The sequence below is a fragment of the Xyrauchen texanus genome, chromosome 16 (assembly GCF_025860055.1).
Source record: "Xyrauchen texanus isolate HMW12.3.18 chromosome 16, RBS_HiC_50CHRs, whole genome shotgun sequence".
Lineage (NCBI taxonomy): Eukaryota > Metazoa > Chordata > Actinopteri > Cypriniformes > Catostomidae > Xyrauchen > Xyrauchen texanus.
The window spans coordinates 45,082,870-45,110,467 of NC_068291.1; the positions used below are offsets into that span (position 1 = coordinate 45,082,870).

Genomic DNA, 27,598 nt, shown 5'->3' on the forward strand with positions numbered 1-27,598 from the left:
TAGTTAATCGCACTTAATAGTGTATAATCTTTTGTTAATTGCTATTAATCGCATATTTTTTTGTAGTTAATCATGATTAACCGTATATTTTTTCATAGTTAATTGTGATTAATCGCTTATTTGTTGTAGTTAATCGCAACTGAATATATTATTTTGTTAATTGCTATTAATCGTATAATTTTTGTGCAGGCAATCATGATTAATCGTACATTTTTGCATAGGTAATTGTGATTAATCGCTTATTTGTTGTATTTAATCGCAATTGAATATATTCTTTTTTTAATTGCAACTAAGTGCATAATTGTTTGTAGTTAATGACGATTAATCGTATAATTTTACAGGTAATTGTGATTAATCGTTTATTTTTTGTAGTTCATCTAAATTAAGTGTATTCTTAGTCAATTGCTATTAATCGTATAATTTTACAGGCAATTGTGATTAATCGTTAATTTTTTTGTTAATCACAATTAATTGTATTTTTAGTCAATTGCTATTAATCGTATAATTTTACAGGTAATTGTGATTAATTGTCTATTTTTTTGTCAATCACAATTAATTGTCTTTTTAGTCAATTGCTATTAATCACATAATTTTTTGTAGGTAGTCATGATTAATCGTATAATTTTTCATAGTTAATTGTGATTAATTGCTTATTTGTTGTAGTTAATCCCAATTGAATATATAATTTTGTTAATTGCTATTAATCGCATAATGTTTTGTAGTTAATCACGATTAAGCGCATAATTTTACAGGCAATTGTGATTAATCGTTAATTTTTTTGTTAATCGCAATTAATTGTATTTTTTTGTCAATTGCTATTAATCGTATAGTTGTTTGTAGTTAATCATGATTAATTGTATAATTTTTCATAGTTGTGATTAATCACTTATTTGTTGTTGTTAATCGCAATTGAATATATTATTTTGTTAATTGCAACTAAGTGCATAATTGTTTGTAGTTTATCACGATTAACCATATAATTTTACAGGTAATTGTGATTAATCGTTTATTTTTTGTAGTTCATCTAAATTAAGTGTTTTTTTTTTTGTTAATTGCTAATAATCGCATATTTTTTGTAGTTAATCATGATTAATTGTACGATTCTATAGGCAATTCTGATTAATCGCTTATTTTTTGTAGTTAATCGCAACTAATTGTATATATATTTTTAATAGCTAATAATCACATCATTTTTGTAGGTAATCACAATTAATAAATACAGGTGAAACTCGAAAAATTAGAATATCGTGCAAAAGTTCATTAATTTCAGTCATTCAACTTAAAAGGTGAAACTAATATATTATATAGACTCATTACAAGCAAAGTAAGATATTTCAAGCCTTTATTTGATATAATTTTGATGATTATGGCTTACAGCTTATGAAAACCCCAAATTCAGAATCTCAGAAAATTAGAATATTGTGAAAAGGTTCAGTATTGTAGGCTCAAAGTGTCACTCTAATCAGCTAAACACCTGCAAAGGGTTCCTGAGCCTTTAAATGGTCTCTCAGTCTGGTTCAGTTGAATTCACAATCATGGGGAAGACTGCTGACCTGACAGTTGTGCAGAAAACCATCATTGACACCCTCCACAAGGAGGGAAAGCCTCAAAAGGTAATTGCAAAAGAAGTTGGATGTTCTCAAAGTGCTGTATCAAAGCACATTAATAGAAAGTTAAGTGGAAGGGAAAAGTGTGGAAGAAAAAGGTGCACAAGCAGCAGGGATGACCAGTAGCCTGGAGAGGATTGTCAGGAAAAGGCCATTCAAATGTGTGGGGAGCTTCACAAGGAGTGGACTGAGGCTGGAGTTACTGCATCAAGAGCCACCACACACAGACGGGTCCTGGACATGGGCTTCAAATGTCAAACGTCTTACCTGGGCTAAAGAAAAAAGAACTGGTCTGTTGCTCAGTGGTCCAAAGTCCTCTTTTCTGATGAGAGCAAATTTTGCATCTCATTTGGAAACCAAGGTCCCAGAGTCTGGAGGAAGAATGGAGAGGCACACAATCCAAGATGCTTGAAGTCCAGTGTGAAGTTTCCACAGTCTGTGTTGGTTTGGGGAGCCATGTCATCGGCTGGTGTTGGTCCACTGTGCTTTATTAAGTCCAGAGTCAACGCAGCCGTCTACCGGGACATTTTAGAGCACTTCATGCTTCCTTCAGCAGACAAGCTTTATGGAGATGCTGACTTCATTTTCCAGCAGGACTTGGCACCTGCCCACACTGCCAAAAGTACCAAAACCTGGTTCAATGACCATGGTATTACTGTGCTTGATTGGCCAGCAAACTCGCCTGACCTGAACCCCATAGAGAATCTATGGGGCATTGCTAAGAGAAAGATGAGAGACATGAGACCAAACAATGCAGAAGAGCTGAAGGCCGCTATTGAAGCATCTTGGTCTTCCATAACACCTCAGCAGTGCCACAGGCTGATAGCATCCATGCCACGCCGCATTGAGGCAGTAATTAATGCAAAAGGGGCCCAAACCAAGTACTGAGTACATATGCATGATTATACTTTTCAGAGGGCCGACATTTCTGTATTTAAAATCCTTTTTTTATTGATTTCATGTAATATTCTAATTTTCTGAGAATCTGAATTTGGGGTTTTCATAAGCTGTAAGCCATAATCATCAAAATTATATCAAATAAAGGCTTGAAATATCTTACTTTGCTTGTAATGAGTCTATATAATATATTAGTTTCACCTTTTAAGTTGAATTACTGAAATTAATGAACTTTTGCACGATATTCTAATTTTTCGAGTTTCACCTGTATATGTAATAGTTAATTGTGATTAATCGCTTATTGTTTTGCTGTAGTTAATTGCAATTAATTGTGTGTGTATATATATATATATTATTTTTTAACCTTATTTTAAAGAGTTACTACAGTAAAATCATAGTTAAACTACAGTAGTATACAGTATTTACATAGTAAAACCATGATGCACACAAAATAATGGCTTTTATTACCATCGTTTTTACCAGAGTGTCACTACGAATATCATGGTTACAATCTGGTTACCGCAGTAAAAACATGGTGAATGTATTGCGAACGTAATACTTTCTGTTCTTTACGGTTAACTTTTGATTATAAACAACAATAAATATTTAATTCTAATCACACAATGCACAGATGTAGAAAATAAACTCTCGTTAATATGCGCTCAACCAAAACACTTCTGTGAGACGCTCGCTGAACTGCCGCCTTTCTTAAAGAGACAGTACCGTTTTAGCAATTGTTTTTAAATCATTGTAAATGGCACAAATTATGCATGTAAACAACATATATATATATATATATATATATATATATATATATATATATATATATATATATATATATATATATAATGTTTACTGTTTATACATATGACCGAAACTAATGATATATATTTATATTGTTATGCTGGGTTTCGGCACCAATGTAAGGGGGTTATGGGAAAGGAGGAGGCGAGAACTGGCTTGACAATATAAATAATATTTAATTAAACAAAAAGACACACACAAACAGGGCCGCTGCCCGTAATTCTCTCTCTCTCTTGAACTGTCGTCACCGTCCGCCTTTATCCGTCGTGCGCCCCATCAGGCTGATTGGGGACCGTGTGCGCGTCGTTCCAGTCCGGCCCCGCCCTCGTCCGCTCCACACGTGAAATAAAATAACTTCATATATAATGAATTAACAATATAATTACTTACAAATCCAACTCTGAAAATGTTGATATAGTATGAAAAATGCTAATAAAAACAAAACTTTTGCTCTATTAAAAGCAGCACAATTACACAAGTGTGGAGCGGAGGAGGGGGGCGAGGTCGAGCTACTCCGTCACCTGGCAGATGGCAGCGGCGCTCCCCGGGTGGACGGCAGTGTCGAGGACTATGCGACGGGCATCCCTCCTCCTTCCCAGGTTTCGGCACCAATGTAAGGGGGTTAAGATGGGCAAGGAGGAGGCGAGAACCGGCTTGTCAGTATAAATAATAATTTAATTAAAACTTAAACCAAAACACACAAACATAAACAAACATGACGGACATGCCCGTAACTCACTCTCTCTCGAACCATCGTCACCGGCTGCCTTAATCCCTCGCGTGCCCCATCAGGCCGATTGGGGACCGGGCGTGCGACATTACAGCCCGGCCCCGCCCCCCTCCGCACCACAACATTATATGATGTTTTACCTTGTGAATTACACGTTTTTCTGAGAACGTGCATCATTTTAAATCAGATGATTCCAACACGCTCCAAAAAAGTTGACAGGGACCATTTAAGACTAATTACATTTTGACGAGTTGAAATAACAAGGAGATGTTAAACAGGCAATCGTGTCATAGTGCATCAGGAGCCTCCAAAAACAGCCGAGTCCTTCAAGAGCAAGAATCAGACGAGACTTTGACTGCAAATAATCCCGCACTTTCAGAACAATGTTCCCCAAAGACAAACGGGAAGGATTTTGGGCATTTCACCTCACCTCATCATCTCTACAGTGCTCAATATAGTCAAAAGATTCAAGGAATCTGGTCAAATCTCGTGCGTAAAGGTCAAGACGAAAACCGCTTCTGAATGTGTGTGTGATCTTTGACCCCTGTGATGTCACTGTCACATGATGCTTGTTTCCTGGTTTGCATGTAAATATGTTTTGTGTGTTTCTCCGTGTCTGTAGAAGTATGAACAGGAGCTGTTTAAAATGGCCATGCCGTGTCTGAGTGCCATTGCCGGAGCTCTTCCGCCGGACTTCATCGACTCGTCTCTCAACACCACGCTGGAGAAACCTGTGTCTGTAGACACACAGGGAAACTTCGAGCCCAAACCCATTAACACGGCCAAGTATGTGAGACTGGGAGAGTGGCGGGACATGTTTGTTTGAGACGGAGAGATTGTGGAAGAACGTGTTTCTAGTTTTGTCCCTGATCTATAAGTACTCCGTTTCTTTTACCTCTCGCAGCATCTGTCTACCTGAAAAACTGGAACACATCGCAAACAAATATGCAGAACATTCCCATGAGAAGTGGTCCTCTGAGAAGGTGAGATTTCACCATAACCACATCTTCATGTACAACAGCTGCCGTTGTTTGCTCTGAAATATTGCTTAAATATGGAGTGGTGGTGGTGTAGTGGTCTAAGCACATATCTGGTAATCTGGTAATCAGAAGGACACTGGTTCGATCCCCACAGCCACCGCCATTGTGTCCTTGAGTAAGACACTTAACTCCAGGTTGCTCCGGGGGGATTGTCCCTGTAATAAGGGCACTGTAAGTCACTTTGGATAAAAGCATCTGCCAAATGCAGAAATGTAAATGTAAATATGATTTTTCATGCATGATGATTTATTGGGGTTCGACTCACCTGTCTGATGGTCACTTCCTGTGTACAGGTGATTCTGGGCTGGAAATACGGTGAGAATATTGAGGAAAAAGCCAAAACGCACTCAATGCTCAGATCATACAAATCCCTCACAGAGAAGGTACAAACAGCAGTTCTCCTCACAACAGCCAGCATTATTTCTTCTTCATCCCCAGTGCACGTGTATGTGTTCCTCCCGCAGGAGAAGGAGGTGTATCGCTGGACGGTGCGCGAGTCATTGAAGAGCATGTTAGCGATGGGTTGGAGCATCGACAGAACTAAAGAAGGAGAATCCATGTTTCAACAGAGGGAGATTGAGAAGATGCGACGAATATCCCAAGCGTCTCAGGTTCATTCAAGAGCCGTGACATCACAAATAACATTTCATTGATAATGAACTAAAATATCAAACTGATCAAATATTCATGTGTCATATGTTGTTGGAAAGCCCTTAAAGAGTAAAATACAACCAGAGTATTTGTTTTACTCACAGACAATAATATAGCGAGTAACAGCTAAATATATGTCTTTGACAATTATGTTCGAGCTGCTTAAATGCCGCATTTTAGCTTATAACTTCATGAACCATAAACGGAACATAAAACATGACATATCATTATTTAGAGTCTGTGATTATCTTTCAATCGAGTCCACACACAAGATAATCAGATGTATAGATCATTAGATAATCCACATGAAGCACAGTGTTACATATGACCACCAGGAGATGGCGCCAAATACACGACACAGACTCAATGATGACTCAAATGACACAGAATGAAACTCATTCTGTGAAATCTCATGACTAAAATCATGTGTGCATGCTATGCAAACCTTTAGTCATTGTTGTGTTTGCATGTGTAATTAGTTTTTATGTACAATTATTATCTTTTATTTGTTTGGAGATGTTTTTGGACACTATGATCAATTATATTTGTAATGTTGGAACTTTTGATTGATTTGTCGCATCAGCACAAATGTTTCCTCAGATACAGTCGACATGATTGAGAACAAAACAAAAGCAGTTTATCAGAGCCACATTATTTACACCCAGAGATATAAAATGTAAAATAAGAAAAAAGTAACATTTTGGCTCAATGTTTTTTCTTATGCTGGAAGTCTCAGAATGTATCAATCTATATCATTAACAAAATGGATAAGTTTCTTTACAGTGATATCAATATTATAATTTTGGTCAAGTTATAACACTTTAATTTTGGTTATGCCACTGAAACAGGAAATCTTTAAAAACACGTTCAGAGCTTAAAGGGTTAACTTGCTTATTAAAAGACTTCTTGCCAAATAAATAAATAAATGGACATGAAACGTTGATTAAAATGATTTTAATAGCTTAATTGTTGAGATCACAGAATTCCACTTTAATCCCTGATGTGCGGTCATTATTTAGAAATGTCTGGATGATAAATCAGAATAGAGACGTGTAATAAAAGTATCTTCATGTTGGATTTTGTATATTTGTATATATATACCAATTTAAAACAATCAAAGCTACAGTAGTAGGCTGGAATAAGCCATCGGTAGTGAGGACATAATCTCAATAATACCAATATTTTATTGTTTGTTTTGTATTTTCAGGGTAACAGCTTCAGTCCAGCTCCACTAGACATGAGCAACGTCCTGCTGTCAAGAGAACTTCAGGTCAATAATTCATCAATAGACACCAGCATGTTTCTTTGTAATCTTGGAACCGTTGAAATACCGTTTTCTTCTTCTTCCTATTATTAGTCTGGCATGATGTCCGTGGAAGCCCATTGAACCGTTCATAGGAATGTTGTGGGCTTTGGCACACTGATAGAAGTCACTCTGAAATGTAGCTGACCCAAATTTGGGGTCTCAAACTCAAACTCTCTAGTGCCACCAGCAGTTCAAAGTTGCACACACACACACCCTGATTCATTGAGTCATTGACATTGCGTCCGACCCACTAGACCAGATGTCCGATTTACACATAATTCATCATGTATCATCTTGGGACACTGGAAACAAAAAGTTATCAAAATCTTTTCGATAGAAGAAACCATATTCGAATAACGCTTCAACAAACTCAACAGCGGGCAATCCAAAATGGACGTGAGGTGTGGACAAATAGAAAGATACCCAATTTTCCTATGTCGGCCATATTGGATGTTGTCCAATTTGTCATAAAATGCTGTATTTTACGAATGCATTGGTGCATTGTTACAGAACTTGGTATGCATCATCGGCACTATCCCCTGAGATTACCTATATAGTTTTGGGTTTGCGCCACCTTGTGGTCAAAGGTTATAATAAGATAAATTAATGCTTATGACATTTGATTAATTTGGCTTATCAGTGACCACTCTCTTTAGATTCCATGGCTCATGCCGAGTACGATGATTCCCAATTTACCACGGTCGGCTATACTTCCTGCACGCCTACTTTTGCAAACGCCTCCTACACCGAAAATTCGACGCTCACATCATGAAGTTATAAAAAGCTTTTTGATCGACCAAACGGTTCTCGAATAGCGCACCATGCTGTATCTCAGCAACGCTTTGGCATATTGACGTGAAACTTTGTGTGTGTCATTGTCACCACACTCTGACCACACCATATACATTTGGTGACAGCGCCACCTATTGGTAAAAATGATAATGAATTGTATTGTAATACAAGCAATTCTACTCATGTCTTTCAAACTCAACAGCGGGCACTCCAAAATGGACGTGAGGTGTGGACAAATAGAAAGATACCCAATGTTCCTATGTCAGCCATATTGGATGTTGTCCAATTTGTCGTAAAATGCTGTATTTTAGACATTAATAAATCATGGACTCTCGTGACTTTTGGTTTTGCTGGTGAAATCTTGATTTGAGCAATCTATTTACTGTTCTTACTGTTTTTTTTCATGTGAGGCAAAGGAAAAAATACAAAATCTGTGTGAAAAAGTGACCTTCGTCTTAACTTTTGTCTTTGATATTGGTTTAAATGTTTTCATAAATAATCATTTTTTGACAAACCCTTCAATCTGTGAATGTGTGTCATTTAAGCCCCATCTGATGTTATTGGTATTGGAAGGGTTTCATTTTCGTGTAATCGTGGTTTGAGCTATTTCCGGGGAAACTGAACTTCCATATATATATATATATTTTTTTTTTTTTCTTTATTGACAAGTTTTGACTTGTCTGGCACCCAAACAATTGAAATTAATTTACATGAATTAAAACCCAAATTTGATTTGGGGCAGCCACCGTTACAATGCATTGGTGCATCGTTACAAAACTTGGCATGCACCATCGGCACTATCCCCTGAGATTACCTATAAAGTTTGGGGCAAGCGCCACCTTGTGGTCAAAGGTTATAATAAAATAAAACACTGCTTATAAAATTTGATTAATTTGACTTATCAGTGACCGCTCTCTTTAGATTCCAATAGGTGGCCCTGTACATTTGGTGACAGCGCCACCTATTGGTAAAAATGATAATGATTGTATTGTAATATAAGCAATTCTACTCATGTCTTTCACCACTTCATAAAAATCATATTCAGTGATTTTGGTTAGCCGTTGGTATGCTTGGACAATTAATTGCCTCTTGCATGTGGTGACAGAGATATATCACGCTTCCACAAGTAGCACGATGGTTACACAATCTTATGTGATTCTGATGCTTTTGTCTGTTTGTGTTGTTTCTTCAGTCGATGGTTGAAGTCGTGGCTGAAAACTATCACAACATCTGGGCAAAGAAAAAGAAGAGTGAGCTGGCAACAAGAGGTTTATTTCACACTATATCACACACACAGAAATATTGTCTTGTGCAGATCCAATCTGAGCGTTTGTGGTGTGTTTGTGGTTTCAGGCGGAGGAACTCATCCGCTGCTGGTACCGTACGACACACTCACTGCTAAAGAGAAAGCCAAAGATCGAGAGAAAGCTCAAGATCTTTTCAGATTTCTGCAGATTAATGGATACGCCATCACCAGGTGAGGCTTTTACACGCGTGTCATCATACAAACATGTGACTGACCGCAGTTTGACTGTGATTGTGGTGTGTTTGTTTTCTTGCAGAGGTCTGAAGGACATGGAACAAGATTCGTCCTCCATGGAGAAACGCTTCGCCTATAAATTCCTGAAGAAGTTGCTGAAATACGTGGACTCGGCACAGGAGTTTATAGCTCACCTCGGTACGAGACATTATTGATAGCCGTTTTCTTCTTCTGTTGTCTCACGAGATTTACAACTGTAAACCTCAATCTCAGTTCTACTGTGATATGATTGTGAAACTGTCTTGTTTCAGAGGCGATGGCCACCAGTGGAAAGAACGACAAATCGCCACACGAACAAGAAATCAAGTTCTTTGCGAAGGTTTGGCACTCGACGAGAAACATGAAATGCAGATATAACTTTACAAATAGTAAATCTCTAGATGAGCTCTTGATTTTGTTGACCGTCAGCTGTGCGTGAGGTCTCACTTGAGTTTGGGTGTGATGTTCACACTAAGGGATTATTAGAGGAACAGCTAGTTAGTTTGTAACTCGGTCAGGGCTTAATTTGGGGGCTCCACCTGTTCCTAACACAACACTTAAAGTAGCTAGTAGGATGTAAACTCCCCGTGTATCTTGTCACGGTTGATCTTTTTTAAATATATATGTATATGTATATATATATGGGAGACCTGAACCACACTGAAAAAATGTCACTTGCTGAAAAAAAAATTCTCTTTTTTTTTAGGGGTCTTAGTGCCTTCCTGAGTCTGTCCTTCAAATATATATTTTTTTTTCTAAGGAAAAAAAAAATAAAATTCTAAAAATGTTTTTTATCGGAAAAACAATTTGAGAGAGAAATGTTTTTTTGATGGAAAATATTTTTTTTTTAGACAGAAAAAAATGCTTGTAGGATCAAGACACCTAAAAAATAAATAAATATTCACTTAGTAAATCGTTTTTTCTCAGTGCAGTTCAGGGCTTCCATTCAAGTAACTGTAAACTGGAATAAATTGCATTTTAATTCAAATATGATACGTACAAAAATAAGTAAATATAATAAACAGTAGGCCTCTAATTAAATATGTAAATAATATTCAAGCACTGTATCTAACATTAATAAGGTGCAATGCCTTGCGACAGCCACTGTACAGTCCACCGTTTAGATCGGTTTCATGCGGAAGAGCCGCCAAGAAGTCCATTTTTTGACATGATGTTCTCTCTCGTAAATATAAACGAGTGTAGATGTCAAGAATTTTTTTCCAACCTCCGCAAAAATTTATTTTGCTCGTAAGGTTCCGTTTCATGGTGCAACGCTCATATATTTCATAGTGCTTGAAGTGTATCTTAGTGGCCATTTACACTTTAACCAGTCTTAGTTGTAACTGTAACTATACATATGATTATCTTTCTGTGTGATGTACTTCCTGTAGGTGCTCCTCCCCCTCATTGATCAGTACTTTAAAAACCACTCCCTCTACTTCCTGTCATCGCCCACTAAGAATCTGAGCAGCAGTGGATACGCGTCTAATAAAGAGAAAGAGATGGTCACCAGGTGAAATAACATTATATTCATTATTTATTATAACTGTGTTATTATACGGTGGTTATTCATTATAACTGTGTTATACAGTGGTTATTCATTATAACAATGTTATACGGTGCTTATTCTGTTATAACTGTGTTATTATACAGTGGTTATTCATTATAACTGTTATACAGTGTTTATTTGTTATAACAGTGTTGTTATACGGTGCTTATTCTGTTATAACTGTGTTATTCATTATAACAGTGTTATTATACTGTGGTTATTTGTTATAACAATGTTATTATACGGTGGTTATTCCTTATAACAGTGTTATTATACAGTGGTTATTCATTATAACAGTTATTATACAGTAGTTATTCTGTTATAACTGTGTTATTATACGGTGGTTATTCGTTATAACTGTTATATACGGTGGTTATTCGTTATAACGGTTGTTATACGGTGGTTATTCTGTTATAACTGTGTTATTATACAGTGGTTATTCATTATAACAGTGTTATTATACAGTGGTTATTCGTTATAACTGTTATTATACGGTGGTTATTCGTTATAACAGTTGTTATATGGTGCTTATTCTGTTATAACTGTGTTATTATACAGTGGTGTTATTATATGGTGGTTATTCGTTATAACAGTGTTATTATACAGTGGTTATTCGTTATAACAGTTATACGGTGCTTATTCTGTTATAACTGTGTTATTATACAGTGGTGATTCATTATAACAGTTATACGGTGCTTATTCTGTTATAACAGTGTTATTATACAGTGGTTATTCGTTATAACAGTGTTATTATACAGTGGTGATTCATTATAACAGTTATACGGTGCTTATTCTGTTATAACTGTGTTAACAGTGGTGTTATTATACGGTGGTTATTCATTATAACAGTGTTATTATATGGTGGTTATTCATTATAACAGTGTAATATTGTGTTATATGCATGAGTTTGATCTCTGAATACAAGATGAAGTGCTGCTGTAATTCTCACTGCTTCAGATATGAGAGCAGATTCATTCTTTCTTCCTCTCTTTCACTGATTCTTCTTCTTCGTTTGCTCTTCTGTCCATCTGTCAGTCTGTTCTGTAAGCTGGCCGCTCTGGTTAGACACAGGATTTCTCTCTTTGGTAAGATGATGATTGTGTGTCCTTCTGTCTTCACTCTCTGAGTCTTAAATTCAGTCTTCAAAATTAAACATCTTGTTCCACATAGAAAAGGTCTTAAATATGTTGCTTGAAAGACAAGAGACGATGCTGCTGAGTTTAAGTGGCTTTGAGGTGAAGATGCAATGCTGCAATGATGTAAATTCAGTTGCATCAGTCACCTTTAACTATTATTTTGTGCATGCAACATACTGTGTTGTGTTTAAAAAATAAATAAATTCAAATATTGCACCTTGTAAAGCCTTTGCATTGTGAAAATGGCAAAAAAAGTGTCCAACATGCAGCGATATTGCACAACCAAGCGCTAAATTGCAGTTTTTAATATAGGATGCTCCCTTGCTCCCTATTTAGTGAATGCATTTAACTGCATAGAGAGCAATAGGATGCTCCCTATTTAGTGCATGACTTAACTCCATAGGGAGCTATAGGATGCTCCCTTGCTCCCTATTTAGTGAATGCACTTAACTGCATAGAGAGCTATAGGATGCTCCCTTGCTCCCTATTTAGTGAATGCACTTAACTGCATAGAGAGCTATAGGATGCTCCCTTGCTCCCTATTTAGTGCATGACTTAACTGCATAGAGAGATATAGGATGCTCCCTTGCTCCCTATTTAGTGCATGACTTAACTGCATAGGGAGCTATAGGATGCTCCCTATTTAGTGCATGACTTAAATGCATAGAGAGCTATAGGATGCTCCCTATTTAGTGCATGACTTAACTGCATAGGAGCTATAGGATGCTCCCTTTCTCCCTATTTAGTGAATGCACTTAACTGCATAGAGAGCTATAGGATGCTCCTTTGCTCCCTATTTAGTGCACGACTTAACTACATAGAGAGCTATAGGATGCTCCCTTGCTCCCTATTTAGTGAATGCACTTAACTGCATAGAGAGCTATAGGATGCTCCCTATTTAGTGCATGACTTAACTGCATAGGGAGCTATAGGATGCTCCCTTGCTACCTATTTAGTGTACGACTTAACTGCATAGAGAGCTATAGGATGCTCCCTTGCTCCCTATTTAGTGCACAACTTAACTACATAGAGAGCTATAGGATGCTCCCTTGCTCCCTATTTAGTGAATGCACTTAACTGCATAGAGAGCTATAGGATGCTCCCTTGCTCCCTATTTAGTGCACAACTTAACTACATAGAGAGCTATAGGATGCTCCCTTGCTCCCTATTTAGTGAATGCACTTAACTGCATAGAGAGCTATAGGATGCTCCCTATTTAGTGCATGACTTAACTGCATAGGGAGCTATAGGATGCTCCCTTGCTCCCTATTTAGTGCACGACTTAACTGCATAGAGAGCTATAGGATGCTCCCTTGCTCCCTATTTAGTGAATGCACTTAACTGCATAGAGAGCTATAGGATGCTCCCTATTTAGTGCATGACTTAACTACATAGAGAGCTATAGGATGCTCCCTTGCTCCCTATATAGTGAACGCACTTAACTACATAGAGAGCTATAGGATGCTCACTTGCTCCCTATTTAGTGCACGACTTAACTGCATAGAGAGCTATAGGCTGCTCCCTTGCTCCCCATGTAGTGAATGCACTTAACTGCATAGAGAGCTATAGGAGGCTCCCTTGCTCCCTATTTAGTGAATGCACTTAACTGCATAGAGAGCTATAGGAGGCTCCCTTGCTCCCTATGTAGTGAATGCACTTAACTGCATAGAGAGCTATAGGATGCTCCCTTGCTCCCTATGTAGTGAATGCACTTAACTGCATAGAGAACTATAGGATGCTCCCTTGCTCCCTATGTAGTGAATGCACTTAACTGCATAGAGAGCTATAGGAGGCTCCCTTGCTCCCTATTTAGTGAATGCACTTAACTGCATAGAGAGCTATAGGATGCTCCCTTGCTCCCTATGTAGTGAATGCACTTAACTGCATAGAGAGCTATAGGAGGCTCCCTTGCTCCCTATTTAGTGAATGCACTTAACTGCATAGAAAGCTATAGAATGCTCCCTTGCTCCCTATGTAGTGAATGCACTTAACTGCATAGAGAGCTATAGGAGGCTCCCTTGCTCCCTATTTAGTGCATGACTTAACTGCATAGAGAACTATAGGATGCTCCCTTGCTCCCTATTTAGTGCAGTACTTAACCTCCAGTGTGCTGTCTGTCTGCACTGGTCTCAGAACAGTTTGAAATGCATCTTATTTTCATCATAACTCCATATAAATCCTCTGAAAGACACATTTCTCAGTTTTTAGATGATGTATTAATTCTCAAGGTGATGATACACAGACAGTGAATAAAGGATATTTGAACTTCACGATAAATCGCTCAAATGTTTTAAATGTCACATCAGATGAAACTAGAGACACTGATCTTTCGACTCAAACAGGTTTCAGTGTAAAAACTTAATGAGGTTTCTCACCAGATGTAGTTTTGTTGCTGTTTCTCCCAAAGACAAACTCTGCTGTGGTCAGCGCCATGTTGTTTTGTCACATGACTCGTACATTGAATGTTTAACCCTTTACTGACAGCACAGATTCTCCTGAACTCAGATTAGTCTGTTTAAATGAATTGAAATTATGCATAGCATGTAGCAAAGCCAAAACGTAATGTCCACGCATGTGGACGCTAAGTAAAATTTTGATAAAGGCATGACGTGTTGACTAAAAAATCCATAAATGTTTTGTTGCATATATGTTTAAAATAGTTTAGAATATTGTCCTTAAAGAGGCTTAAATGTAATTATTATTTATGTTGAGATATTCTGGTCAGTCAGATGTTTGTTGAGTTTGTGTGTGTGTGTGTGTGTGTGTGTGTGTGTGTTTGCAGGAAGTGACTCCAGCACTATCGTCAGCTGTCTGCATATACTCGCGCACACACTGGACACCAGGTATCATGAGCCCGTTAGCATATGAACATTCATGTAAATCTACTGTAATTCAGAGTAATGCATTACCAGGAATGAAGTCAGGGAATAGTTCACCCAAAAATAATAATGCTCTCATCATTTACTCGCCTTTATGTCAGTCTCGTATGACTTTCGTTCTTCTGCGATACACAGAGATGTTTTGAGGTGTTTTGTCCATGTAATGCAAATCAATGCGGTCCAACACTCTCAAGCTCCAAAAACACATCCATACTCGTAATCCATAAGACTCATTAGTTTAATTGATGTCTTCTGAAGCGTGTACAGCGCTTTGCACATGCGTCAAGAGGAAGTGCATTCGAGGTTTAACCCTTTAAGCTCCGATGGGCCCGCGAGAAACACAAAGTTATATGAATAACTGCAGTCTTGACCAACACACAACAGGTGTCGTTTGAAATTATAGAAGCTCTACTATACTGTGCATGTGACATTATGACCAAAACTGAACAAGTGCTTTAAAATTTGCAGATAAATCAGAAGTGTTACGTTTTGATCATTAAAAATAAATAAATAAAATTGCGCGGTTCATATTATTGCGATCAGTAAAAACATCAATCTGATCAAATATTCATGTGTCATATGTCGTTGGACATTTTTTTTTACTCACAGACTAAAATATAGTGAGTAACAGCTAAATATATGTCTTTGACAATCATGCTGGTGTTGCTTATATGCCGCATTATCACTTATAACTTCTCAAAATATAACCAGAGCATAAAATCTCACATATGATTATTTAGAGTCTGTGATTATCTTTCAATCGAGTCCACACACAAGATAATCAGATGTATAGATCATTAGATAATCCACATGAAGCACAATGTTACATATGACCACCAGGAGATGGCGCCAAATACACGACACAGACTCAATGATGACTCAAATGACACAGAATGAAACTCATTCTGTGAAATCTCATGACTAAAATCATGTGTGCATGCTATGCAAACCTTTAGTCATTGTTGTGTTTGCATGTGTAATTAGTTCTTATGTACAATTATTATCTTTTATTTGTTTGGAGATGTTTTTGGACACTATGATACATTATATTTGTAATGTTGGAACTTTTGATTGATTTGTCGTATTGACAACATTTGTCAAAATTTCGAAAATGTTGAAAAGCAGTTTTTCTGAGCCATCTTATTTACACACAGAGAAATAAGAAAAACAGGAAAATATTTGGGTATTTTACTTAATTTTGGGTATTTCAATCTTTAAAAACACCTTCAGAGCTTAAAGGGTTAAATCATGATTGCGCCACATCGATTTATAATGAGAAAAAAAGGTTTCTCACCCAACACTGATCGTATTGCTTCAGAAGACATGGATTAAACCACTGGTGTCTTATAGATTACCTTTATGATGCCCTTGTATTTGCATCATTATATCTTTGTGTTGTGCAGAACAAAGAGAGTCATACGAGTTTGAGATGACATAAAGGTGAATAAATGATGTGTTCTGGGTGAACTGTCCCTTTAAGAGGAGAATCAGATGCACAGATCTCATGTGTGTTTATATATGTTAAAACACACACAAGATCTGATCAGACTCATTCATCTCTTGTGTCTCGCACAGGACGGTGATGAAGTCCGCTTCTGAGCTGGTTAAAGCCGGTTTGAGGACGTTCTTTGAGAATGCCGCTGAAGATCTGGAGAAGACCCTGGAGAACCTGAAGCTGGGGAAGTTCACTCACTCTCGCAGTCAGATGAAGGGAGTGTCACAGAACATCAACTACACGACCGTCGCTCTGCTGCCCATCCTCACGGCACTGTTTGAACACATCACTGAACATCAGTTTGGATCAGACCTGCTGTGTGAGTCTCTACTGAAGCACAACACATCCGTCAAGTTTTATTAACATATTCAAGCATGCATTCAAAATGCAATTCACTCAAAACAAGGACTTGAATATACATCACTTCTACGATGAGAATATTTGCATTTTCTATGTTTAAAGTCATTTTGATATTTATTTGTATTTGTCTTTGGGCTTAAAGTACAAAATCGTCCTGAGACAGTAAAACAAAAATTATTAAATACTGAAATTCTTTAAAAAAAAAAAAATGTTTTTTTTTTTTTTAAATATTGGCATGAGTAATGCAAAGCAGAAAAATCCTTTATTATTTTATTTATTAATTTAAAATATTTTTTTAAAGCAGCTGAACATATTGTTTTGGTATAACCAACATGCAGGCTGCATTTTGAATATGTTGACAAAAACCATAAAACAGAAAGGAGCCTTTTAATTAAATAAAATATCTGATATTTTTACATTTTTATGAAAATGCACATTTGATCAGGTCATATGGTGCAAAAAGACTTTTTTTTTTCTAAAAAAAATAAATAGTTTAATCAGATATTTGTAAAAAATAATAATAAATAAATAAATAATAACAAAATGTGCTTGAAATGACTGATTAAGTTGTTTATACTCTCATGTATTCAAGAAAAGCATTTTAGTGCTTTTTACTTGGTTACACCACAAGTTATTAAATAAATATTTTTTATTTATATATATATTTTTTTAAATGCTCTAAATGTATGAAACCAAATTGGACACAAAAATGAAAATTCGAAGAACTTTGTGTTTTAAATGAGATTTTTTTTCATTTATTTGTCAATGACCCAACTGTAAAATAAATTAATAAAAGTATTTTGTATTTACACGTTAGTTCTTACAGTTAAAAATGTCTTTTAATAGAATAAAATAATCATGATTAATCTCATGATTTTCAGACAGTCTTCAAAGCAGAATGAACCAGTAATAATGTCAAATTTGGTAATGTCAAGCTTTTCCCTCTTCATTTTTACACTAATTACATTTTCTGCAGAACCCCAAAACACTCCCATGTGCCCCTGGGTGTTCCCAAAACACAGTTAAAAAAAGGTCCTTACCTGGGCCTCGCAGGATTTAGGTGAATGTTAATAAATGTTTTAGGCTGCTATTGTTGGTAATGTGGCCTGTCTAAAGTCTTGATGCCAGATAATATGAATGTAATAAAGATTTGGGCAGTAATAGCAAATAAGTGTTACTACTTGACCTTTCAACTTCCACGTCCCAGTCGAGAAGCCTCCTCAGAAGTGTGTGCCGGCGGTGTTTCAGGAGTATCTTAAATGTTAGACCCTGTTTTCATTTTTTGTCATAAGTATTAGAAACCTTAATGATTGTGTTTTGTCAGTGGATGATGTCCAGGTGTCCTGTTATCGGATCCTGACCAGTTTGTACTCGCTGGGGACGGGTAAAAATATCTATGTGGAGAGGTGAGCCGTGTGGACAGTCTTTATACATGTAAAACTGCAGATATACAGATCTCAAAAGATTAAGAACATGTTTGAAACGTGATCTTTTCCTGTGTGTGTGTGTGTGTGTGTGTGTGTGTGTGTGTGTGTGTGTGTGTGTGTGTGTGTGTGTGTGTGTGTGTGTGTGTGTGTGTGTGTGTGTGTGCATGCGGTCGTGCGCGCTGTAGGCAGCTTCCAGCGTTGGGTGAGTGTTTGGCGACTCTTGCGGGTGCCATGCCCGTGGCGTTTTTAGAACCGCAGTTGAACAAACACAACACCTGTTCTGTGTTCAACAGCAAGACATCTCGTGAACGAGCCAGTGAGTTACACACCTTTATTTGAGTGTTTACTTAATCAAGACTTGATTATTGCCATCATGAGACCACATTGTCTAGATTTTGAGGCATTTACAAGCATCATCATCATGCATTACAAGCACCATGCATTACAAGCACCTTGCATTACAAGCATCATGCGTTTACAAGCATCATCATCATGCATCATCATACATTACAAGCATCATCATCATGCATCATACATTACAAGCATCATCATCATGCATCATACATTACAAGCATCATCATCATCAAGCATCATGCATTTACAAGCATCATCATCATGCATCATACATTACAAGCATCATCATCATGCATCATACATTACAAGCATCATCATCATGCATCATACATTACAAGCATCATCATCATCAAGCATCATGCATTTACAAGCATCATCATCATGCATCATACATTACAAGCATCATCATCATGCATCATACATTACAAGCATCATCATCATCAAGCATCATGCATTTACAAGCATCATCATCATGCATCATACATTACAAGCATCATCATCATCAAGCATCATGCATTACAAGCATCATTTATCATGCATTACAAGCACCATGCATTATGCATTACAAGCACCATGCATTTACAAGCATCATCATCATGCATCATCATACATTACAAGCATCATCATCATGCATCATGCATTACAAGCATCATTTATCATGCATTACAAGCACCATGCATTTACAAGCATCATCATCATCATGCATCATACATTACAAGCATCATCATCATGCATCATACATTACAAGCATCATCATCATGCATCATCATACATTACAAGCATCATCATCATGCATCATACATTACAAGCATCATCATCATGCATCATCATACATTACAAGCATCATCATCATGCATCATCATACATTACAAGCATCATCATCATGCATCATGCATTACAAGCATCATTTATCATGCATTACAAGCATCATGAATTACAAGCATCATGCATTACAAGCATCATCATCATGCATTACAAGCACCATGCATTATGCATTACAAACACCATGCATTTACAAGCATCATCATCATGCATCATCATACATTACAAGCATCATCATCATCAAGCATCATGCATTACAAGCATCATTTATCATGCATTACAAGCATCATGAATTACAAGCATCATGCATTACAAGCATCATCATCATGCATTACAAGCACCATGCATTATGCATTACAAGCACCATGCATTACAAGCATCATGCATTACAAGCATCATCATCATGCATTACAAGCAACATGCATTACAAGCATCATGCATTACAAGCACCATGCATTACAAGCATCATCATCATGCATTACAAGCATCATCATCATGCATTAGAAGCATCATGCATTACAAGCACCATGCATTACAAGCATCATGCATTACAAGCACCATGCATTACAAGCATCATCATCATGCATTACAAGCACCATGCATTACAAGCATCATGCATTACAAGCATCATGCATTACAAGCATCATGCATTACAAGCACCATACATTACAAGCATCATGCATTACAAGCATCATGCATTACAAGAATCATCATCATGCATTACAAGCATCATCATCATGCATTACAAGCACCATGCATTACAAGAATCATCATCATGCATTACAAGCATCATCATCATGCATTACAAGCATCATGCATTACAAGCATCATCATCATGCATTACAAGCATCATCATCATGCATTACAAGCACCATGCATTACAAGCATCATGCATTACAAGCATCATCATCATGCATTACAAGCATCATCATCATGCATTACAAGCACCATGCATTACAAGCATCATCATCATGCATTACAATCATCATGCATTACAAGCATCATGCATCATGCATTACAAGCACCATGCATTACAAGCATCATGCATTTACAAGCATCATCATCATGCATTACAAGCATCATGCATTACAAGCACCATGCATTACAAGCACCATGCATTACAAGCACCATGCATTACAAGCATCATCATCATGAATTACAAGCATCATGCATTACAAGCACCATGCATTACAAGCATCATATATCATGCATTACAAGCATCATTTATCATGCATTACAAGCATCATGCATCATGCATTACAAGCATCATCATCATGCATTACAAGCACCATGCATTACAAGCATCATCATCAGGCATTACAAGCACCATGCATTACAAGCATCATTTATCATGCATTACAAGCATCATGCATTACAAGCATCATCATCATGCATTACAAGCATCATCATCATTCATTACAAGCAGCATGCATTACAAGCAGCATGCATTACAAGCACCATGCATTACAAGCACCATGCATTACAAGCATCATGCATTACAAGCACCATACATTACAAGCATCATGCATTACAAGCATCATGCATTACAAGCATCATGCATTACAAGCATCATGCATTACAAGAATCATCATCATGCATTACAAGCATCATCATCATGCATTACAAGCACCATGCATTACAAGCATCATGCATTACAAGCATCATCATCATGCATTACAAGCATCATCATCATGCATTACAAGCACCATGCATTACAAGCATCATCATCATGCATTACAAGCATCATGCATTACAAGCATCATGCATTACAAGCACCATGCATTACAAGCATCATGCATTTACAAGCATCATCATCATGCATTACAAGCATCATGCATTACAAGCACCATGCATTACAAGCACCATGCATTACAAGCATCATCATCATGAATTACAAGCATCATGCATTACAAGCACCATGCATTACAAGCATCATATATCATGCATTACAAGCATCATTTATCATGCATTACAAGCATCATGCATCATGCATTACAAGCATCATCATCATGCATTACAAGCACCATGCATTACAAGCATCATCATCAGGCATTACAAGCACCATGCATTACAAGCATCATTTATCATGCATTACAAGCATCATGCATTACAAGCATCATCATCATGCATTACAAGCAGCATGCATTACAAGCACCATGCATTACAAGCACCATGCATTACAAGCATCATGCATTACAAGCACCATGCATTACAAGCACCATGCATTACAAGCATCATGCATCATGCATTACAAGCATCATGCATTACAAGCATCATGCATTACAAGCACCATACATTACAAGCATCATGCATTACAAGCATCATGCATTACAAGAATCATCATCATGCATTACAAGCATCATCATCATGCATTACAAGCACCATGCATTACAAGCATCATGCATTACAAGCATCATCATCATGCATTACAAGCACCATGCATTACAAGCATCATCATCATGCATTACAAGCATCATGCATTACAAGCATCATGCATCATGCATTACAAGCACCATGCATTACAAGCATCATGCATTTACAAGCATCATCATCATGCATTACAAGCATCATGCATTACAAGCACCATGCATTACAAGCATCATCATCATGAATTACAAGCATCATGCATTACAAGCACCATGCATTACAAGCACCATGCATTACAAGCATCATATATCATGCATTACAAGCATCATTTATCATGCATTACAAGCATCATGCATCATGCATTACAAGCATCATCATCATGCATTACAAGCACCATGCATTACAAGCATCATCATCAGGCATTACAGGCACCATGCATTACAAGCATCATTTATCATGCATTACAAGCATCATGCATTACAAGCATCATCATCATCATGCATTACAAGCATCATCATCATGCATTACAAGCAGCATGCATTACAAGCAGCATGCATTACAAGCAGCATGCATTACAAGCACCATGCATTACAAGCACCATGCATTACAAGCACCATGCATTACAAGCATCATCATCATGCATTACAAGCATCATCATCATGCATTACAAGCATCATCATCATGCATTACAAGCATCATGTATTACAAGCACCATGCATTACAAGCACCATGCATTACAAGCATCATGCATCATGCACCATGCATTACAAGCACCATGCATTACAAGCATCATGCATTACAAGCATCATCATCATGCATTAGAAGCATCATGCATTACAAGCATCATGCATCATGCATTACAAGCACCATGCATTAGAAGTACCTTGCATTACAAGCACCTTGCATTATAAGCATCATGCATTACAAGCACCATGCATTACAAGCACCTTGCATTACAAGCATCATGCATTACAAGCATCATGCATCATGCATTACAAGCACCATGCATTACAAGCAACATGCATTACAAGCATCATGCATTACAAGCACCTTGCATTACAAGCATCATGCATTACAAGCATCATGCATCATGCATTTCAAGCGTTACCATGCATTACAAGCATCATGCATCATGCATTACAAGCATCATGCATTACAAGCACCATGCATTACAAGCATCATGCATTACAAGCACCATGCATTACAAGCACCTTGCATTACAAGCATCATGCATTACAAGCATCATGCATCATGCATTACAAGCACCATGCATTACAAGCACCATGCATTACAAGCACCATGCATTACAAGCATCATGCATTACAAGCATCATGCATTACAAGCACCATGCATTACAAGCATCATGCATTACAAGCACCTTGCATTACAAGCATCATGCATTACAAGCATCATGCATCATGCATTACAAGCATCATGCATTACAAGCATCATGCATCATGCATCATGCATTACAAGCACCATGCATTACAAGCATCATCATCATGCATTACAAGCAGCATGCATTACAAGCAGCATGCATTACAAGCAGCATGCATTACAAGCACCATGCATTACAAGCACCATGCATTACAAGCATCATCATCATGCATTACAAGCATCATCATCATGCTTTACAAGCATCATCATCATGCATTACAAGCATCATCATCATGCATTACAAGCATCATCATCATGCATTACAAGCATCATGTATTACAAGCACCATGCATTACAAGCACCATGCATTACAAGCACCATGCATTACAAGCATCATGCATCATGCACCATGCATTACAAGCACCATGCATTACAAGCATCATGCATTACAAGCATCATCATCATGCATTACAAGCATCATCATCATGCATTACAAGCATCATCATCATGCATTACAAGCATCATGTATTACAAGCACCATGCATTACAAGCACCATGCATTACAAGCATCATGCATCATGCACCATGCATTACAAGCACCATGCATTACAAGCATCATGCATTACAAGCATCATCATCATGCATTAGAAGCATCATGCATTACAAGCATCATGCATCATGCATTACAAGCACCATGCATTAGAAGTACCTTGCATTACAAGCACCTTGCATTATAAGCATCATGCATTACAAGCACCATGCATTACAAGCACCTTGCATTACAAGCATCATGCATTACAAGCATCATGCATTACAAGCATCATGCATCATGCATTACAAGCACCATGCATTACAAGCAACATGCATTACAAGCATCATGCATTACAAGCACCTTGCATTACAAGCATCATGCATTACAAGCATCATGCATCATGCATTTCAAGCGTTACCATGCATTACAAGCATCATGCATCATGCATTACAAGCATCATGCATTACAAGCACCATGCATTACAAGCATCATGCATTACAAGCACCATGCATTACAAGCACCTTGCATTACAAGCATCATGCATTACAAGCATCATGCATCATGCATTACAAGCACCATGCATTACAAGCACCATGCATTACAAGCACCATGCATTACAAGCATCATGCATTACAAGCATCATGCATTACAAGCACCATGCATTACAAGCATCATGCATTACAAGCACCTTGCATTACAAGCATCATGCATTACAAGCATCATGCATCATGCATTACAAGCATCATGCATTACAAGCATCATGCATCATGCATCATGCATTACAAGCACCATGCATTACAAGCATCATCATCATGCATTACAAGCAGCATGCATTACAAGCACCATGCATTACAAGCACCATGCATTACAAGCACCATGCATTACAAGCATCATCATCATGCATTACAAGCATCATCATCATGCTTTACAAGCATCATCATCATGCATTACAAGCATCATCATCATGCATTACAAGCATCATCATCATGCATTACAAGCATCATCATCATGCATTACAAGCATCATGTATTACAAGCACCATGCATTACAAGCACCATGCATTACAAGCACCATGCATTACAAGCATCATGCATCATGCACCATGCATTACAAGCACCATGCATTACAAGCATCATGCATTACAAGCATCATCATCATGCATTAGAAGCATCATGAATTACAAGCATCATGCATTACAAGCATCATGCATCATGCATTACAAGCACCATGCATTAGAAGTACCTTGCATTACAAGCACCTTGCATTATAAGCATCATGCATTACAAGCACCATGCATTACAAGCACCTTGCATTACAAGCATCATGCATTACAAGCATCATGCATTACAAGCATCATGCATCATGCATTACAAGCACCATGCATTACAAGCAACATGCATTACAAGCATCATGCATTACAAGCACCTTGCATTACAAGCATCATGCATTACAAGCATCATGCATCATGCATTTCAAGCGTTACCATGCATTACAAGCATCATGCATCATGCATTACAAGCATCATGCATTACAAGCACCATGCATTACAAGCACCATGCATTACAAGCACCATGCATTACAAGCACCTTGCATTACAAGCATCATGCATTACAAGCACCATGCATTACAAGCACCATGCATTACAAGCACCATGCATTACAAGCACCATGCATTACAAGCATCATGCATTACAAGCACCATGCATTACAAGCATCATGCATTACAAGCACCTTGCATTACAAGCATCATGCATTACAAGCATCATGCATCATGCATTACAAGCATCATGCATTACAAGCATCATGCATCATGCATCATGCATTACAAGCACCATGCATTACAAGCACCATGCATTACAAGCATCATGCATTACAAGCATCATGCATTACAAGCACCATGCATTACAAGCACCATGCATTACACGCATCATGCATTACACGCATCATGCATTACAAGCACCATGCATTACAAGCATCATGCATCATGCATTACAAGCACCATGCATTACAAGCATCATTCATTACAAGCATCATGCATTACAAGCACCATGCATTACAAGCATCATGTATTACAAGCATCATGCATCATGCATTACAAGCACCATGCATTACAAGCATCATGTATTACAAGCACCATGCATTACAAGCATCATCATCATGTATTACAAGCATCATGTATTACAAGCATCATGTATTACAAGCATCATGTATTACAAGCATCATGCATCATGCATTACAAGCACCATGCATTACAAGCATCATGTATTACAAGCACCATGCATTACAAGCATCATGCATTACAAGCATCATGCATTACAAGCATCATCATCATGTATTACAAGCATCATGTATTACAAGCATCATGTATCATGCATTACAAGCATCATGTATTACAAGCATCATGCATTACAAGCATCATGCATCATGCATTACAAGCACGATTACAAGCATCATGCATTACAAGCATCATGTATTACAAGCATCATGCATTACAAGCATCATGCATTACAAGCATCATGCATTACAAGCATCATCATCATGTATTACAAGCATCATGCATTACAAGCATCATGCATTACAAGCATCATCATCATGTATTACAAGCATCATGCATTACAAGCACCATGCATTACAAGCATCATGTATTATAAGCATCATGCATTACAAGCATCATGCATTACAAGCACGATTACAAGCATCATGCATTACAAGCATCATGCATTACAAGCATCATCATCATGTATTACAAGCATCATGCATTACAAGCATCGTGCATTACAAGCATCATCATCATGTATTACAAGCATCGTGTATTACAAGCATCATGCATTACAAGCACCATGCATTACAAGCATCATGTATTACAAGCATCATGCATCATGCATTACAAGCACGATTACAAGCATCATGCATTAAAAGCATCATGCATTACAAGCATCATCATCATCATGTATTACAAGCATCATGCATTACAAGCATCATGCATTACAAGCACCATGCATTACAAGCACCATGCATTACAAGCATCATGCATTACAAGCATCATGCATTACAAGCATCATGTATTACAAGCATCATGCATCATGCATTACAAGCGTTATCATGCATTACAAGCACCATGCATTACAAGCATCATGCATTACAAGCATCATGCATTACAAGCATCATCATCATGCATTACAAGCACCATGCATTACAAGCACCATGCATTACAAGCATCATGCATTACAAGCATCATCATCATGCATTAAAAGCACCATGCATTACAAGCACCATGCATTACAAGCATCATGCATTACAAGCATCATGTATTACAAGCATCATGCATTACATGCATCATGCATTACAAGCATCATGCATTACAAGCATCGTGCATTACAAGCATCATCATCATGTATTACAAGCATCGTGTATTACAAGCATCATGCATTACAAGCACCATGCATTACAAGCATCATGTATTACAAGCATCATGCATTACAAGCATCATGCATCATGCATTACAAGCACGATTACAAGCATCATGCATTACAAGCATCATGCATTACAAGCATCATCATCATGTATTACAAGCATCATGCATTACAAGCATCATGCATTACAAGCACCATGCATTACAAGCACCATGCATTACAAGCACCATGCATTACAAGCATCATGTATTACAAGCATCATGCATTACAAGCGTTATCATGCATTACAAGCACCATGCATTACAAGCATCATGCATTACAAGCATCATGTATTACAAGCATCATGTATTACAAGCATCATGCATTACAAGCGTTATCATGCATTACAAGCACCATGCATTACAAGCACCATGCATTACAAGCATCATGTATTACAAGCATCATGCATTACAAGCGTTATCATGCATTACAAGCACCATGCATTACAAGCACCATGCATTACAAGCATCATGTATTACAAGCATCATGCATTACAAGCGTTA

At 37.4% G+C, this 27,598-nt stretch overlaps 1 protein-coding gene across 1 annotated transcript in view; it reads left to right on the plus strand.

Annotated features, from left to right (window-relative positions):
- The window catches only part of LOC127656938 (ryanodine receptor 3), a 245,618-nt gene that overhangs the window by 149,203 nt on the left and 68,817 nt on the right, over positions 1-27,598 (plus strand). The window contains 15 exon segments of the mRNA XM_052145505.1: positions 4,661-4,824; positions 4,943-5,021; positions 5,372-5,461; positions 5,543-5,689; positions 6,937-6,999; positions 9,020-9,095; positions 9,181-9,304; positions 9,390-9,505; positions 9,619-9,686; positions 10,738-10,859; positions 11,931-11,980; positions 14,814-14,874; positions 16,486-16,724; positions 18,090-18,171; positions 18,378-18,508. Of these exon segments, the coding sequence (XP_052001465.1) occupies positions 4,661-4,824; positions 4,943-5,021; positions 5,372-5,461; positions 5,543-5,689; positions 6,937-6,999; positions 9,020-9,095; positions 9,181-9,304; positions 9,390-9,505; positions 9,619-9,686; positions 10,738-10,859; positions 11,931-11,980; positions 14,814-14,874; positions 16,486-16,724; positions 18,090-18,171; positions 18,378-18,508 (1,612 nt within the window).